The sequence below is a fragment of the Doryrhamphus excisus genome, chromosome 21 (genome assembly GCF_030265055.1).
Source record: "Doryrhamphus excisus isolate RoL2022-K1 chromosome 21, RoL_Dexc_1.0, whole genome shotgun sequence".
NCBI classification, from domain to species: Eukaryota; Metazoa; Chordata; class Actinopteri; order Syngnathiformes; family Syngnathidae; genus Doryrhamphus; species Doryrhamphus excisus.
In genome coordinates, this window is record NC_080486.1 from 3,062,808 (window position 1) to 3,080,999 (window position 18,192).

At 36.1% G+C, this 18,192-nt stretch overlaps 1 protein-coding gene across 5 annotated transcripts in view; it reads left to right on the forward strand.

Moving 5' to 3' along the window:
* The window catches only part of ctnnd2a (catenin (cadherin-associated protein), delta 2a), a 224,416-nt gene that overhangs the window by 134,786 nt on the left and 71,438 nt on the right, over positions 1-18,192 (forward strand). For all 5 annotated transcript variants that reach the window (XM_058060561.1, XM_058060564.1, XM_058060563.1 and 2 more), the window contains exon 13: positions 9,607-9,739. In XM_058060561.1, coding sequence (XP_057916544.1) covers positions 9,607-9,739 — 133 coding nt within the window. The remainder of the gene's footprint in view (positions 1-9,606; positions 9,740-18,192) is intronic.

An 18,192-nucleotide genomic window follows, 5' to 3' on the forward strand; every position in this document is an offset into this window, starting at 1 on the left:
GAAGGCCAGCGAGCGTATCTTAGTGTGCATGAAGTGTACACCGATGGGTTAGCTTGCGTCAGTAGCGGTAAAAGGTGCATAGAATAATAATAACAATAAGGAGTTCAGTTTTTTTTGTTGATGTTTTGATGTGAGCGAGGATGGAGTTTTGAAAAAAATTTTCAAAAAATTTTTGAAAAAAATATTGGTGATGAAGAGAAGGGGCCCCAGGATAGAGCCCGGGAGCACACCTGTAAAGATTTTGGAGGGGTCGAATTTGAACGATTTAAGCTGCATGAACTTAGTTATCGGTTGAATATCTTTTAGGTGGAAACGAAACCATAAAGTGTTTGGAAAATGTAAGGACTGTATATTAAAAAAAATATATATTTTTTACAATTTCTAAATTAGAACTTTAACCTTCAAAATTTGACACTTTTTTGTGAACACATTTTTTGTGTATTCTGACCCACTATTATTTTTCAGTTTGTTTTTATATTAATATTTTCTGTCATGTCCACCTTCCTGCAAATTTTGAGGTCAAATTATTAAACAATAATCCCTCAATTAATTCCCAAAATTCATCCCAAAATCCCATAATTAATTTCTAAAAAGTAGGATTCCTTACTTATAAATTTGATATTTTCATAGTACATAAAAAACTGTATTTTTTTTTACATTAGAGACCTCTAGACATGAAATAACACCCCTATAGTCACCTTGACAGTCATATTAACTAATATAGTAGACATAAATAAGACATTGAAGTCGTGCTTAAGTCATTCAACCACGGATTTTTGAAAAAGCATATTTTTGATAGGATGAAGCTGCAGAATTCGACGCATTTTTGTACTGGTAACTTGGTAAATGCGTTCAAAATGCTAAATCTCAAACCTTGACATATAGACAAATTTTATATTGTGCATTTTAACTGTATTATCGCATATTTACATTTCATTACCGACATTTTTTTCCACCAAAAATAAAAAAAAATAACCAGATCTCAAAAATAACCTAACTATCTTTCATCAGTTATGTTGTTTTCATGGTACAAGAAGACATAAACACTGCATCATTTCGGGCCCCCCGCAGTCCAATTCCCATCTATCTTCAGATCCCACAACATATTTAAAGAGACAGCTCCGGACAGGAAGTGTCTCGCTGGCCTTAATCTGATTGGACAAGGCCTGTCATGTCTGTTAACTGATTGGTGGACAGGAAAGCACGGTGCATACTAAAACAGACACTAATTAGGACCGGAGCATCCATCTTGAGGGCGCTGGGATGAAGAAGGAGAAGACATGTTCCTCCGGAGAAGCTAAATACGAGTTTGACTTTGACGTATCGAGTGGTTAGCGTGCAGACCTCACAGCTAGGAGACCAGGGTTCAATTCCACCCTCGGCCATCTCTGTGTGGAGTTTGCATGTTCTCCCCGTGCATGCGTGGGTTTTCTCCCGGGTACTCCGGTTTCCTCCCACATTCCAAAAACATGCTAGGTTATAATTAGCGACTCCAAATTGTCCATAGGTTTGAATGTGAGTGTGAATGGTTGTTTGTCTATATGTGCCCTGTGATTGGCTGGCCACCAGTCCAGGGTGTACCCCGCCTCTCTCGCCCCAAGACAGCTGGGATAGGCTCCAGCATCCCCCCACGCGACCCTTGTGAGTATAAGCGGTAGAAAATGAATGAATGAATAATAATAATAATAATAACTAACTAATCATTGTGAAGTTGGTGGCATTATAAGCGGTTAGCACGCAGGCCTCACAGCTAGGAGACCCGAGTTCAATCCCATGAAGTTTGCATGTTCTCCCTGTGCATGCGTGGGTTTTCCTCCCACATTCCAAAAACATGCTAGGTTAATTAGCGACTCCAAATTCTCAAAAGGTATAAATGTGAAATTATTATTATTTATTCAAAATTATTTAAATTATTTTTAAAATTACTGTTTATGCTGTACATTGTTGTTCATATTTGATGTCATCTATTTATTCTCCACATTATTATTTGATTTGATTATTATCATATTTTGTATTTATGTTAGATTCCCTGTGTGGCCTAAGGACCACCGTGGCCACTGTGATGTTTTTTTATTCCAAGGGAAAAGGTCAGGTGAGGCTTATCTGGATGAAATAGCCCCCCCCCCCCAAAAAAAAAGTAAGCACACACATCATCCATTGACTCTCGACTCTCTCGACTGACGAATAGAAAAAAAAAAACGAAACGACTACGCCAGATGTGACTTTCTCTTTCTTCTATTCATACAAACGTCTGCACATCACACAGCAGCATCCTTGTTCTGCCCCCCCCCCCCCCCCCCACCCCCATTTTCCTTCTCCTTGTTCTATCTTAGCTGGGTCAAGAGAAAAGACATAAAAAAAAAAAAATCAATAGGCTTTCTTCAAGGCGTCTTCCGGTTCGGGATAGAAGGCTCAAGAAGCGTGAATGAAAGCTAACAAAAGACGTGATTGAGGAGAATATGAGGCGGGGAATGAGACTGGCTTACACATCGTGGGGAGAGGCAGGAGGAGATGTCGGAGTGGGGTGGGGTGGGGTTATTGAACAGCAAGACATGAAAAGGTGGGTGTCGGTGTATGAAAAGGTAGTAGTAGCCTTTCAATGAAGTAAGAACTTTGAAAAATCCTAATTTGCATACCAGGCTGATAAAATGCTGACATTTTTGGGTAAAAATGTATTTTTTTTTGGGTACTGATTCATCAAATCTCAATGAAGAACATGATGTTTAATGTTTTTTACGCCGTACATTTTATGTTTTATGTTTTTTTTTAAACCAGTGTTATACATTGCATAGTCTTTGTTTGACATGGTATATTTGACATGATCAGAAATGCATGTACGTGATCATTTTAAGCGTCACGAGCGAGTGCGTTCGAGTGCTTCCGTGGCCTCACCTAGTAAGCGCTTTGTATTTGCTGAACACACGGAACTCGGAGGTTTAATTGAATCAGTCATTAAGCTGTCATTTTTGAAAAAAAAATAGCAAAAACACACACGGGCTATTAGCCCATATTTGCTGAACAGTCATTTCCAAGCCATTGTTGTGATTCCCTCGTTACAAAGCGCAATTATCGGATGTTTAAGCCAGTGAAACATGCACTTTGTCAAACAATTATTAGACGAATGAGACTTAGACCGTTATACAGCGACCCGGCTAAATCTGATATTTAAGACGGCGATGGAGCAAAACAAACACACGGTGACATTGCAACAGATCTTTCTGTTAGGGATGAAGCATCGTTAATTCATCTGGAAGGACAAGTGGTTCATTAATTGACCATTAAAACTGGAGTGGTCAATGTCAAGTCAACTGGCTTGGAAACAGAACTTCAGAACATTCAGGAACTCATTTCCTAATATGTGAAAAGAGAAGAAAATTTTAATTTTAATTTTAATTTTAATTTTAATTTTAATTTTAATTTTAATTTTAATTTTAATTTTAATTTTAATTTTAATTTTAATTTTAATTTTAATTTTAATTTTAATTTTAATTTTAATTTTAATTTTAATCCTTGTGAGGATAAGCAATAGAAAATGAATGAATGAATGAATTTCCAAATATGTGAAAAGGGAAGAAATTATTTTTTTAATTTTAATTTTAATTTTAATTAATTTTAATTTTAATTTTAATTTTAATTTTAATTTTAATTTTAATTTTAATTTTAATTTTAATTTTAATTTTAATTTTAATTTTAATTTTAATTTTAATTTTAATTTTAACCCTCGTGAGGATAAGCGGTTGAAAATGAAAGAATGAATTTTAATTTTAACTTTAATTTTAACCCTTGTGAGGATAAGCGGTAGAAAATGAATGAATGAATTTTAATTTTAATTTTAATTTTAATTTTAATTTTAATTTTAATTTTAATTTTAATTTTAATTTTAATTTTAATTTTAATTTTAATTTTAATTTTAATTTTAATTTTAATTTTAATTTTAATTTTAATTTTTTTTCTACATTGTCAATCAAGATCATGTTGTTGTTATACATTAATAAATACATTTAATACATTCATTATCACCAATAAACTAATGATAAACAGTGTGATTCGGTCCATATTCTTACGTGAGTATTCATATATTTGGCCTTAATGTGTTAAATTGATTTTATTCTTTTTTATTTATTTTCTTCATTAATGTACTTTTTGTATTTATTTATTTTTTGCTATTTAATTAAAATTATTTATTAACAACATTTATTATTCACAACATTAATTTTTATCATTTGTATTTCTTTTTAAGAGTAATTATGGCCGATTCCTGTGTCATTGTCCGACCTCTATCCACACAAAATACAAAGACGATTCATCAGATCCAGGAAAGCCACTTTCCTTTCCGCCGTGATAAAAACACAAGTGAGCTAAAAAAAAAAATAAAATAACCAATCAAAACCGTCCATCTCGTGCACTCAGCCAATCAAAGTGAGAGACGCCGATTAAGCCGGCGGAAGAATGAGAGCAGGCTGAGAAATGACTGGCCCATTGTCTCTTGATTTGCAAGCCCAGATGCAATCACCTCAACAAGCGGCGCTTTGGCCTCTGAATGAGAACCGGGAGAGGTGAGCTCCTCTCGCCACGATAATACTAATGAGGATGTGAACCTGCGCGTGATCCGACGATTGCAAACGTGTTATGGCTCACGTCTAATAAAGGTTCCGCTCACCGTGAGCGTCCGCGTGTTGCATGGAACTACAAATTATCCACAGACAGCTGATAAGGTCAAAGTGTGTGTCTGTGTGTCGGATATAATGAATATACGACTGAGAAACTGCAATATTAATGTTATTATTTATGTACAAACCACTGTATGAGTTGCTGGCACCCCTCCAGGGGGTCCGCCCCAACTAAGCTAAGTAGCTTAAGAAGTAGCATTAGAGATGTAAGAGATATTTATGAAGTGTGTCATGACCCACAAGAACTCATTCTCAGTCAAGTCAAAAATGACTTTAAAAAAAAAAAAATCAAAGTCATTTTTGACTCGACTCAAAATTTGCAGGAAGGTGGACATGTTTTTTTCAATATATTAATTCATAAATCAACATTGTTTTATATTATTGTTCAACGAAACTGAACAATACAAATGTAAAGTTGACTATAGGGGTGCTATTTCATGCCTAGAGGGCTCTGATGATGTCAAAAAGCATATTTAGAAGGTTTTAAACAGATTTTCTGTGGTCTAACTATGAAAATAATTCATAAATCAACACTGTTTTATATAGTTTTTCAACTAAATTGAACAATACATGTGTAAAGTTGACTATAGGGGTGCTATTTCATGTGTAGAGGGCTCTGATGATGTCAAAAAGCATATTTAGAAAGTTGTAAACAGATTTTCTGTGGTCTAACTATGAAAATAATTCATAAATCAACACTGTTTTACATAATTTTTCAACTAAATTCAACAATACAATTGTGAAGTTGACTATAGGGGTGCTATTTCATGTGTAGAGGGCTCTGATGGTGTCAAAAAGCATATTTAGAAGGTTGTAAACAGATTTTCTGTGATCTAACTATGAAAATAATTCATAAATCAACACTGTTTTATATAATTTTTCAACTAAATTGAACAATACAAGTGTAATGTTGACTATAGGGGTGCTATTTCATGTGTAGAGGGCTCTGATGGTGTCAAAAAGCATATTTAGAAGGTTATAAACAGATTTTCTGTGGTGTAACTATGAAAATAGTTTGTATATATTAACTATACTAACTAACTATGTAGTATTTACATTTTTTTTTCAAAGTCATTTTTGACTCGACTCAAAATTTGATCGATTTGATAGACATCAAATATCTTCCATTGCTGGGAATTGTGTATGAAAACCCTCACCATCTCCTTTCAGCACGTATACAATAAATATGGAAGACACGGAATAAACATCGGGATGCTAGAGACATGAATGCTAGGGAAATGACAAATGAGGTAAATAGTGAAGCTATTTTCCGCCATTCCAAAACGTATCCGCGTCCTATTATTAACCGCACATTGAAGCCGACTGAATTTGGAGTGAACAAGCTGCTTTAATACATATTTAGCGTGAACCCTGCGCTTTGGCTGGCACTCCACCAGTCCCCCCCCCCCCCCCTTTGTGTTCCCGCATCCCGCTGTTTCACGTCACTGGCTCGTCGCCCAGCAGCGTGTCTAACAGGTTTCTAAGCGCTCATTAGCACCACTTTTGACTGGCGTCCTGTCTGTCTGAGGGCTGTTTACCTCCTCCTCCATTCGACTCTACCCCGACCCTGCTTGCGTTTTCATCCCTGCAGGGTTTCCGCCCCTTAGGGCCCATCCTCCCCCCCCCCCTCCCCCCTCCTCGATGTGTGTCTCGCTCTCCCTGCCGGGTCTTTTTAATTAATGGTGAGCCATGATGCTTATCTTATCAGCAGATCTGGTTGCTTTCTATTAAGTGCACTGACAGAGATGTGTGCTTGGAGGAGATGGATTGCACACACACTCACACACTCGCACACTCATACAGTCGAGTTAGTTCACATAAAAGAAAGCTAAATAAATACAGACACAGAATTAAATAAAAATAAAATAAAAATAAAAATAAAAATAAAAATAAAAATAAAAATAAAAATAAAAATAAAAATAAAAATAAAAATAAAAATAAAAATAAAAATAAAAATAAAAATAAAAATAAAAATAAAAATACATTAAGTACACAGTTGTACATTCACAGTGTATTAATAACACGACAAGAGGCACGCCATATTGTAACGCTAACCGGAAAATGTGTTAAAAGGAGGTCTAACATTTTTGGTGTAGATTAACCGACTAGAATGCTAACTAGAGCTAACTAGAACTATAGTTTCTATTTATAAGTTTATTTTGAGCAAATGTTTCATGTTACGTGTTTTTACTGCTGACATTTCAAATGTCATTTGTAATTTATTGTGCAAAATACAGAATTGGCTTTTGAAAAAAATTAAAATTAAAATTAAAATTAAAATTAAAATTAAAATTAAAATTAAAATTAAAATTAAAATTAAAATTAAAATTAAAATTAAAATTAAAATTAAAATTAAAATTAAAATTAAAATTAAAAACGACATTTAAAGGCCTAAAGGGCCAGCCTTAGAGGGCCAGCCTTAAAGGGCCAGCCTTAAAGGGCCAGCTTAAAGGGCCAGCCTTAGAGGGCCAGTCTTAAAGGGCCAGCCTTAAAGGGCCAGCCCTTAATTTTTTTTTAATAAATAAAAAAAAACAAAAAATAAATAAATAAATTAATTAAACTACATTAAGTACACAGTTGTACTCTTGCAGTGTATTAATAACATGACAAGTGACACATTTATGTCAAATGTCATCTGTAATTTATTGTACAAAATACAGAATTGGATTTTGAAAGAAATAAAAAAAATAAATAAATAAAATAAAATAAAATAAAGTGTGTCCACCATCAAATCCTGCCACTTGTACACACATAAACAAACTGCCCTGATGTTATCTGCTCATGTGATTTAAGGAGTGCTGTTTGAGGGTCTCTCCTAGTAAATCCCCTAAATACCCAGAGAAGACCCCCCACCCCCTCTCGGCCTCCTATCTTTCCTTTACCCCCCTCCATCAGCCATGCTTTCCGGCTGAATGAACACTTATCATTTGGTAGATAAACCCCCGTCCAGGCAGGAGCTGACTTTATCTTGGAGAGCCATGTTTACTCCTCATGAGCACTCCGCCTTCCGAAGATGCCCCACGCACTGCATGCTTCTTGATCCAGCAGGGACCAGAGCATGGAGTCCGGGATTCTTTTTTTTTTTTTTCTTCACATAAAGGCATCATTTCCAACTCCCCGGGCGGGTCAATTTCTGTGCATTTACCCCATTTTCATGTTGGGGTATTTGAGCTCGGAGGCAAAAATAAAGCATTATATCAAGATGGGGATTATAGTAAAAAGCTATTTTGGCACACAACAGTGACTATGAAGGCGGTAACAACAAAATCAATCCTCATACTGCCAAAATCGATGCAGGTTGCAAAAAAAAAAAAATTTCAACAAAGGCTTTTCTTTGCAGCTCACCGGGAGTTTCCCTACAGCCGCGTACTTACAGAGCGGTTATTTGAGAAAATAACACCCTTGATTGTGGAGACAAACTCGCCCACGCTTTCTCACACGCTCATAATTTCCTCATTTGGGGGACCATTACAAAGGAATTAGCAACAGGGGATGCTACTTTCTGTGCCGGGTGTTATTTGACTTTATTTACTTTTTCCCGTGTGCACACACACGGGAAAAAGACGAGCGACGGAATGTGTGTAACATAACCGACATGACGCCGGGACGCCGCTGGATTATCTGGGGCATTAATTGGAAGCCATTGAAATGCACATTTTGGAGTGGCCTTTTATATGAGCCAGTCTATTTACACATACGTATAATACACATATTTAGGCAACAATATGAAATTGAAATTCTTACTATTTATTTCATTTTTAAAACTGTTTTAATTGATCCTCACTGGGGTAGTGGGAGGGGTATGCTGGAGCCTATCCCAGCCTATCCCGGGGGTACACCCTGGACTGGTCTCCAGCCAATCACAGGGCACATATAGACAAACATTCATATCTATGGACATGCTAACCACTCGTTTTAATGCATTTAGTGTTTTACTGTACTTTTTATTTTAACTTTTTATAATTTATTTAATTATGTAATTTTAATGCAATTTATTTAAAATATTTGTATATTTTTCTATTCAATTTAATTTAATTTTTATTTTAAATGTTCTATTTTTTGAAGTTTTTGTATTTTATATTATCAATTTGTAGTTTTTTTCCCACAAAATTGATTTAAAAAATTTGTACAAAGCTTTTTATTTTTAATTTTTTTTAATTGTATTTTTTATTTTACATTTATTCATTTTACATTGATTATATAATCAATTCATAGTTTTTTACACAAAATTGATTAAAAATATATATTTGTTTAAAGCTTTTTATTTAAATTTTTTTGTATTATTTATTTTACATTGAATTTTATATTATCAATTTATAGTTTTTTCCAGAAAATTGATTTAAAAATATATTTGTATAAAGCTTTTATTTAAATTTTTTTTATTGTATTTTCTTTATTTTACATGTATTTATTTTACATTGAATTTTATATTATAAAGCTTATATATAAAGCTTTTTATTTTTTTTTTAATTTTACATTTATTTATTGATAATTTTTGCCCAAAAGAGAACTTTTTTTTCAATTATTTTGATGAATTGTTTATTCTCAGAATTTTTTCGGCTGCCATGAACTCGGCGACCTCGTCTTCTTTCACGCTGGCTTCACTGGTGATATGAAAATAAAAATGTTTTGTCAAAAGTGGCATTTTAGCAAGCAATTTGCTTCATTTTTATTTGTGTTGCTGAGCCTGTCAAAATCCTCCGCTGTTGGAAAATGGCTGAAGACGGCGTAAAGTGGATTCTGACAGTGGTAAATCTCCTCTTGCGCTTTTGCTGTCATTTTATCTATTTGTCTTGGATTTCTCTGTGTATGCTCACGGTGTGATGAGGAGACATTTTATTTGTCTTCCCTGGAGTAATATCAGCTGCAGGTCGCTTTATTAAAAGCTCCCAAGGAATCCAAACGTATCCGTTTTTCCTGTTTTTTATGTGTGTAGGGAATTCGGTTGGCGAGACCCGGAGCTTCCAGAAGTGATCCAGATGCTGCAGCACCAGTTCCCGTCTGTGCAGTCCAATGCCGCGGCGTACCTGCAGCACCTCTGCTTCGGGGACAACAAAATCAAAGCCGAGGTTGGTGTCAACACTTTGTGACAAATGAGATTATTTAACTTTACCTTGTTTTTGCGTATTTCGAGTAATGGCGCATAAACATAAACGCACCTGTTCTGGATTATAAACCTTCCCCCATCTCCATCCTTTTTAAGATCTCCTTTATATTGATTTTTCTTTTATCTTACCGTTGCAATTAAGTTGGGTTCCTCCCGAAGTCATGCGCCGATCGCTGGAAAGCAATTTTGGAAGGAAGCCCCTGCGGCGCCATCTAATAATGTCTTTAATAAGGCAAACAGCATATAATGCGTAGTACGCACGATCAAAACAATTGGAACATCTTAACGTTTAATAACTTCATTAGCTAACTAAAGTCAGTGCACTGGGGTTAACTTCACAGACCACCGGCGACTGTGAGCTTCCCGGCATGCCTTGCGGGTATTAGTGGTATTAGTATCAGTACAGAAAAGTATGACTATATGCAGATTTAACATTTACAACAAGACGAAATGAACTAAAAGAAACACTAAGGTGTTCAAATGACGTGATATGTAGTACTCTACACTGCTCACTAGGTGTCGGTAATGTCACCGACAATAAAGACCCTGCAGGCGGTACTAGCCAGAACAGGAAGTGAAATAAGACTATATTATTATGCCTACATTATTAAGTTATATGAGTGTAAATGTAACTATAGGGTTGCTATTTCACGTCCACAGGGCTCTTAAAAATTTAAACATGTTTTCTATACTCGACCTATACATATATTCATCATCCATCCCACATTGGTAGTGACCAGGATGGATAGGATCAGGAACGAGTACATCAGAGGGACATTACATGTTAGAAAGTATAGAACAGGAAGTTAAAAAAAGACTATATTATTTTCCTTTTTATGTTTTCTTTTCTCGTATTATGCCTACATTATTAAGTTATACGAGTTTAAATGTAACTATAGGGTTGTTATTTCATGTCCAGAGGGCTCTAACAATGCTTTTCCCACATGTTTTCTATGAATATATTCATCCTCCCATCACTCCCATCCCACATTGGGAGTGACCAGGATGGATAGGATCAGGAACAAGTACATCAGAGGGACATTACATGTTAGAAAGTATAGAACATGAAGTAAAAAAGACGATATTATGCCCTTTCTATGTATCTTTTCTTTTATTATGCCTACATTATTAAGTTATATGAGTGCAAATGTAACTATAGGGTTGTTATTTCATGTCCAGAAAGCTCTAAAAATGTTTTTTTCCACATTTCTATGAATATATTCATCCTCCAATCACTCCCATCCCACATTGGGAGTGACCAAGATGGATAGGATCACGAACGAGAAAGGTCCCACATTCCAAAAACATGCTAGATTAATTGTCCATAGGTATGAATGCGAGTGTGAATGGTTGTTTGTCTATATGTGCCCTGTGATTGGCTGGCGTGTACCAGGGTGTACCCCGCCTCTCACCCGAAGACAGCTGGGATAGGCTCCAGCATCCCCCGCGATCCTTGTGAGAATAAGCGGCAGAAAATGAATGAATTATGAATTATTATTTCTTATGCTGTACTGTACTTTAAGAGAAGAGCATATAGTTCAATATCCATATGCAATTAAGTCATACAATTCCCTCCGAGGGAGTAATAAAAGGTTTAATTTTCTCTGAGCTGTTGTGACACTACGAGAGGTACTATTACGTTAAAGAAAAGCAGAAGTATGATCACAATTAAAAAAGTTGCATGCAGTGATTTATTTCATTTAAAAATGAATGAAATGAAAAAAATGCTTCATTTAGGAGCGTTTCTATGAGTTTCTAATGCGTTCGCCGGATGCTCGTGTACACAATACGCATGTAAACACGCACTTCAAGGCAGGCCGGGTTATTGGCGTTCCATTTGTGGGAGAAGTGCTTTTGTGGCACCTTAGATCTTGAATTAAACACTCTGCTGGAAAATACAAAGCATTCACTGGCTATTTGCTTCACCGCTGGATGCCTTCAATGCCTTCACGTACAAACGCTAATTACGTCTATTATGAAAGACATTAAAAGACATTAACATTTTCAAGGCTGCTTTCAGGGATTTAGTGGAATTATGAGTGCGTATTTATTTGTGTTTGTGTGTGACTGAGTGGGTGGGTGGGTGGGTTGCTGACAGGTAGTTTCTACATCTTAGCGGCTGCTGATCTCCAACAAATACAGTCAATCGTTGCGGTGGTAGTGTCATGGTCTGGGACTACAAGTGCTAAATTCAATTCCAGACTCTATACAATAAATTCCTCGGTAGAGTATAGAAAACATGTTTACGATGGTTTTTAACATTGTTAGAAACTTCTGGACATGAAATAACAACCCTATAGTTAGATTTCCATTTGTATAACTTAAAAATGTAGGCATAATAACAGAAAAGATATCATTGAAAGGACTTGTTTTACTTCCTGTTGGATACTTTAACAATTAATGTCCCTCTGGTGAACTTCTTCCCGATCCTATCCATCTTGGTCACTCCCAATGTGGGATGGGAGTGATGGGAGGATGAATATATTCACAGAAATGTGGAAAAAAGTCTTGTTAGAGCCCTCTGGACATGATATAACAACCCTATAGTTACATATCCACTCATACAACTGAATAATGTTGAATGTTGAATAATGAAGAGAAAACATCAAAAGGACATAATATAGTCTTTTTTTTTACTTCCTGTTCTCTACTTTTCAACATGTAATGTCCCTCTGATGTACTTATTCCTGATCCTATCCATCCTGGTCACTCCCAATGTGAGATGGGAGTGATGGGAGGATGAATATAGTCATAGAAAACATGTGGAAAAAGCATTGTTAGAGCCCTCTGGACATGAAATAACAACCCTATAGCTACATTTGCACTCATATAACTTAACGATATAGGCATAATATGAAAAAAGAATACATAAAAAGGACATAATGTAATCTTTTTTTACTTCCTGTTCTATACTTTAACATGTAATGTCCCTCTGATGTACTTGTTCCTGATCCTATCCATCCTGGTCACTCCCAATGTGGGATGGGAGTATGAATATATTCATAGAGCACATGTGGAAAAAGCAATGTTAGAGCCCTCTGGACATGAAATAACAACCCTATAGTTACATTTGCACTCATACAACTTAATAATGTAAGCATAATAAGAGAAAAGAAAACATAAAAAGGACAAAATATAGTTTTTTTACTTCCTGTTCCATACATTCTAACATGTAATGTCCCTCACGTTTTGACTGAATGCAGCCTGCCATCTGCGCCCGTCTTTTAAATCAGTGCATATAAAAATAAAGTGTCATCATCATCATCATCATCTACGTTCCCTAATGTATGCAAAGTGTGATGATGAAACAGACGACACACTGTTTGAATCCCGAAACGCCGAACCGCCTTGACAATTTGTAGCCGGAGTGCGTGTTTAAAAATAGCACGAAAACAAAAAGTAGTCACAAACGACAATGTGAATTTTCCGCCCTGGTCGGAGACCCGTTTCGTACGTGAAAGGAGCCCAAAAAGATTGGAAAGTGGAGCTATTAGAAGCGGAGATGAAGAAAGAAAACGGCATGTTATGTAATCTTTGATGGCATCTGCTTTGTGATTATGTATGTTATGTATTTGCCAATGAATTGCATATTCATCTGCTGTCAGTGTTTATTAAAAAAACAACAAAAAGAAAGCCACCGGGCGTGAAAACGGATTTCACACACACACACACACACACACACACACACACACACACGTGTCAGTTTGATAACTTGAATCATCACATTATCAAAGGCGTGCGACGTTTCTGGGAGATTTGACACAGCTAAAAGTATATCTGCTGCACGAGATGTGACACCAACATGCCAAAATATCTCCACTCTGCGCTCTTTGAACGATCAAAACTCGACAACTAATGTAATTTCTTCATAAAAATGATACCCGGGAGAGAGCAATAATAGAACTGTTCTGTCACCGGATGTCTAAATATCCACACGCGCCTGTGGGAAGTCAATTTCTGCATTATTGGAGCCCTCGACACATTAACTTTTTCCACATGTTTTCTATGAATATATTCATCCTCCCATCACTCCCATCCCACAGTGAGAGTGACCAGGATGGATAGGATCAGGAACGAGTACAGGGTAAGACAGGGTTGGATGGACGTAACTATAGGGTTGTTATTTCATGTCCAGAGGGCTCTAACAATGCTTTTTCCACATGTTTTCTATGAATATATTCATCCTCCCATCACTCCCATCTCACATTGGGAGTGACCAGGATGGATAGGATCAGGAACAAGTACATCAGAGGGACATTACATGTTAAAGTATAGAACAGGAAGTAAAACAAAGACTATATTATGTCCTTTTTATGTTTTCTTTTCTCGTATTATGCCTACATTATTAAGTTATATGAGTGCAAATGTAGCTATAGGGTTGTTATTACATGTCCAGGGGCTCTAACAATGCTTTTTCCACATTTCTATGACTATATTCATCCTCCCATCACTCCCATCCCACATTGGGAGTGACCAGGATGGATAGGATCAGGAACAAGTACATCAGAGGGACATTATATGTTAGAAAGTATAGAACAGGAAGTAAAAAAAAGACTATATTATGTCATTTTTATGTTTTCTTTTCTCGTATTATGCCTACATTATTAAGTTATATGAGTGCAAATGTAACTATAGGGTTGTTATTTCATGTCCAGAGGGCTCTAACAAGACTTTTTCCCCATGTTTTCTCTGACTATATTCATCCTCCCATCACTCCCATCTCACATTGGGAGTGACCAAGATGGATAGGATCAGGAAGGAGTACATCAGAGGGACATTACATGTTAGAAAGTATAGAACAGGAAGGAAGTCCTTTTTGTTTTCTTTTCTCGTATTATGCCTACATTATAAAGTTATACGAGTGTAAATGTAAATATAGGGTTGTTATTTCATGTCCAGAAGGCTCTAACAATGTTAAAAACCATCGTAAACATGTTTTCTATGCTCAACCTAGGAATATGTTCATCCTCCCATCAACTATAGGGTTGTTATCTCATGTCCAGAGGGCTCTAAGAAGACTTTTTCCACATTTCTATGAATATATTCATCCTCCCATCACTCCCATCTCAGGATGGAAAGTGACCAGGATGGAAAGGATCAGGGACAAGTACATCAGAGGGACATTACATGTTAAAGTATAGAACAGGAAGTAAAAAAAAAGTCCTTTCTATGTTTTTTTTTCTTTTCTTCATTCAGTCAAAACGTGATTTGTTACTAAAGTGATACCTTTAGAGAGAGAGAGAGAGAAATAAAAGAATATTCCCGATCAGACATTTAAAAACAGCCCTTGTAGATAGCTGAATAGAATATTGAAAAATAAAGTATATGCTGTGAAAGAAATGTCACATTTGTTAAATTGGAAGGTTCCGGATTGTAAGATGTCCGGGGTAAATCAGCCTTTTTGGCTTTTCACAGCTGCTTGATTAAATGTCGGTGAAATCAATGTCAAGAAGCACATTTTTAGCTTTTTCTCACCAGGAAAGAGACGAGCTGTCAAAATACCACTTTGGCGGAGTATTTTAACAGCTCAGCACACGGAGTAGTAAACTAACACGATCGTAGTAAATGTCTACTTTTCCACAGGCTGCTCCTTCCGGATCAAAAATTGTTTATTTTCAAGTAAAAATAATTTAAATATGGAATAAAAAATTTTATAAATGTAATTAAAAAATGTAATAATTAAATTAAATTAAATTTAAAAAAATTCAAATTAAAAAAAATATTTTTAAAAGCAAAAATCTGCAAATTTACAACAGCGTCAATGGTGAATTCTAAAAAAACATGAAAAAGCTTCCACTCGTAAATAGTCAAATGTAAGTTTTTCAAATACGGGGCGTTCAGGTGGGGGCGCTTGAGAAAAATACGAAAAAAAAAATGTAGACCTGCATGTCTAATGTCGGTTATGTTTAAAGGTCAAATGAATAAGAGAACTGTTTTGCCCACCACTAGTGTTTTCCGGCCCCAAAAGTAAAAAATAATTTTAATATGGAATAAAAATTTAATAAATATAATTTAAAAATGTAATAATTAAATTAAATTAAATTTAAAAAATTCAAATTAAAAAAATATTTTTAAAAGCAAAAATGTGCAAATTTACAACAACGTCAATGGTGAATTCTGAAAAACATTAAAAAAAAAGCTTAAACTAGTAAATAATGTAAGTCAAATGTAAGTTTTTCCAATGCGGGGCGTTCAGGTGGGGGCGCTTGAGAAAAATAAGAAAAAAAAAATGTAGATCTGCATGGCTAATGTCGGTTATGTTTAAAGGTCAAATGAATAAGAGAAATGAATCCATTTTTCATGGACTAAAGAGAAGACCCTGCTGTATAATGCACTCTGAGTAGAGGCTCGCTGTGCCAGCATCAAACTATTGTTCCTGTAGAGCCTTTTTACGCTTTATACTGTCATTCGCTATGCTAATGAGCTTCGGGTAGTGACCGAAAGGACACGATCGTGTGTGGCTGGGCTCTCCCTTCGAGATAAGGTGGGAAGAACTGTCATCCGGGAGAGACTCTGAGAGGAATTTACTTTTTATTTTTAATTTTAATATATGTTTGTGAATTTTTATTATTTATTTTTATTTATTTTTATTTATTTTTATTTATTTTTATTTATTTTTATTTATTTTTATATTTATTTCTACAAAAAAAGTAATTCTCTTCTTGTAAGGAACTTTCTCAGAATTGTTTTGTTTTGGAAAATTGCGTCCTCATCTTCTGTCCTTTCCGCTTTTCTGTTGCGATGCTGAAATAATGTTTTGGCCAATTGGAAATTCAGCGAGCGATTTGCTCAATTTTTGCTTTGTTTCTGTTTGTATCCAACTTTGTAATTAGCTTATGAGCGGACAATAACAGGAAGTGGATTTTGACTCGGTTGTTGTCATGTTTGTATATTTGTCTTGCCGGTAACTAGATACTTTATTCATCTCCGAGAGGGCGCAAGCTTGTAATACGGGGAATTGAACGTTGTGTAATCACTAGACAGGACTCTAACTACAATAAAACTAAAATACATCACATGAATCATGTATGTAAACACACATAGTCCATATGCTACTATTACGGGGAATAATAAACAGCAACCATGTTGAGTCCGAACATGTAACTTCAGCAACTTTCTAGTTTCAACTTTTCCGCAAAGCATGCTGGGAGCTCACCCAGACTACCTTCAGTGGTTTGGAGACCCCTGCCTTATTCCGCAGGGTTCAATTCCACCCTCTGCCATCTCTGTGTGGAGTTTGCATGTTCTCCCCGTGGGTTTTCTCCGGGTACTCCGGTTTCCTCCCACATTCCAAAAACATGCTAGGTTAATTAGCGACTCCAAATTGTCCATAGGTATGAATGTGAGTGTGAATGGTTGTTTGTCTATATGTGCCCTGTGATTGGCTGGCCACCAGTCTAGGGTGTACCCCGCCTCTCTCGCCTGAAGATAGCTGGGATAGAGTCCAGCACCCCCCGCGACCCTCATGAGGATAAGCAGTAGAAAATGAATGAATGAATAATAATAATAATAATAACTAACTAATCAAAGTTGGTGGCGTTATTATAAGCGGTTAGCACGCAGGCCTCACAGCTAGGAGACCCGAGTTCAATCCCACCCTCGGCCATCAACTCTGAACACCCACCGTCACATCCTGTGCGCCCCACAGTTTGACTACCCTAGCACTGGAATGAGTCTTATTTACGTCTTAAATGTCTAATTTTGTCATGTTATATCAAGTATATTGGGTAACAGAAGTTTAAAGGTGATTATAGGGGTGCTATTTCATGTCTGGAGGTCTCTAAAACATTCCATTCCAAAAACATGCTAGGTTAATTGTCCATAGGTATGAATGTGAGTGTGAATGGTTGTTTGTCTATATGTGCCATGTGATTGGCTCGCCACCAGTCCAGGGTGTACCCCGCGTCTCTCGCCTGAAGACAGCTGGGATAGGCTCCAGCACCCCTCGTGACCCTCATGAGGATAAGCGGCAGAAAATGAATGAATGAATGAGCTTCTTTAATGGTGTTGATTTCATCATCAGCATATATTGTGTCTTTGTTTTCATTGAGTCATGGTAAATAATTACTAATTCTTTGCCAAAGGGCACCTCGGTGCTACTGTTAGTAGCATATGGTATCCATAATACATGCATATTAACACATTGGGATTTCCAAAAGACTTCCCCCACCCCCTGCTGTGAGGTAACTCGGGCATGTGTTGTAGTTGTTTGCTCTTATTTGCCATGGTAGATTTTCACCCTCAACTATTCCTACTGTTCGCCTCCTTAGTACAAATATTACACGATTTATGATGGCCCACTTTGGAATGCCCCTGAAGGCAAAGAACTGCCCGAGGCCACAAACTCAATTAACCAGGATTTGAAAGGACTTAAAATTGAGCCCAAAAAAAAAAAAAAAAAAAAAGTCTTGCATG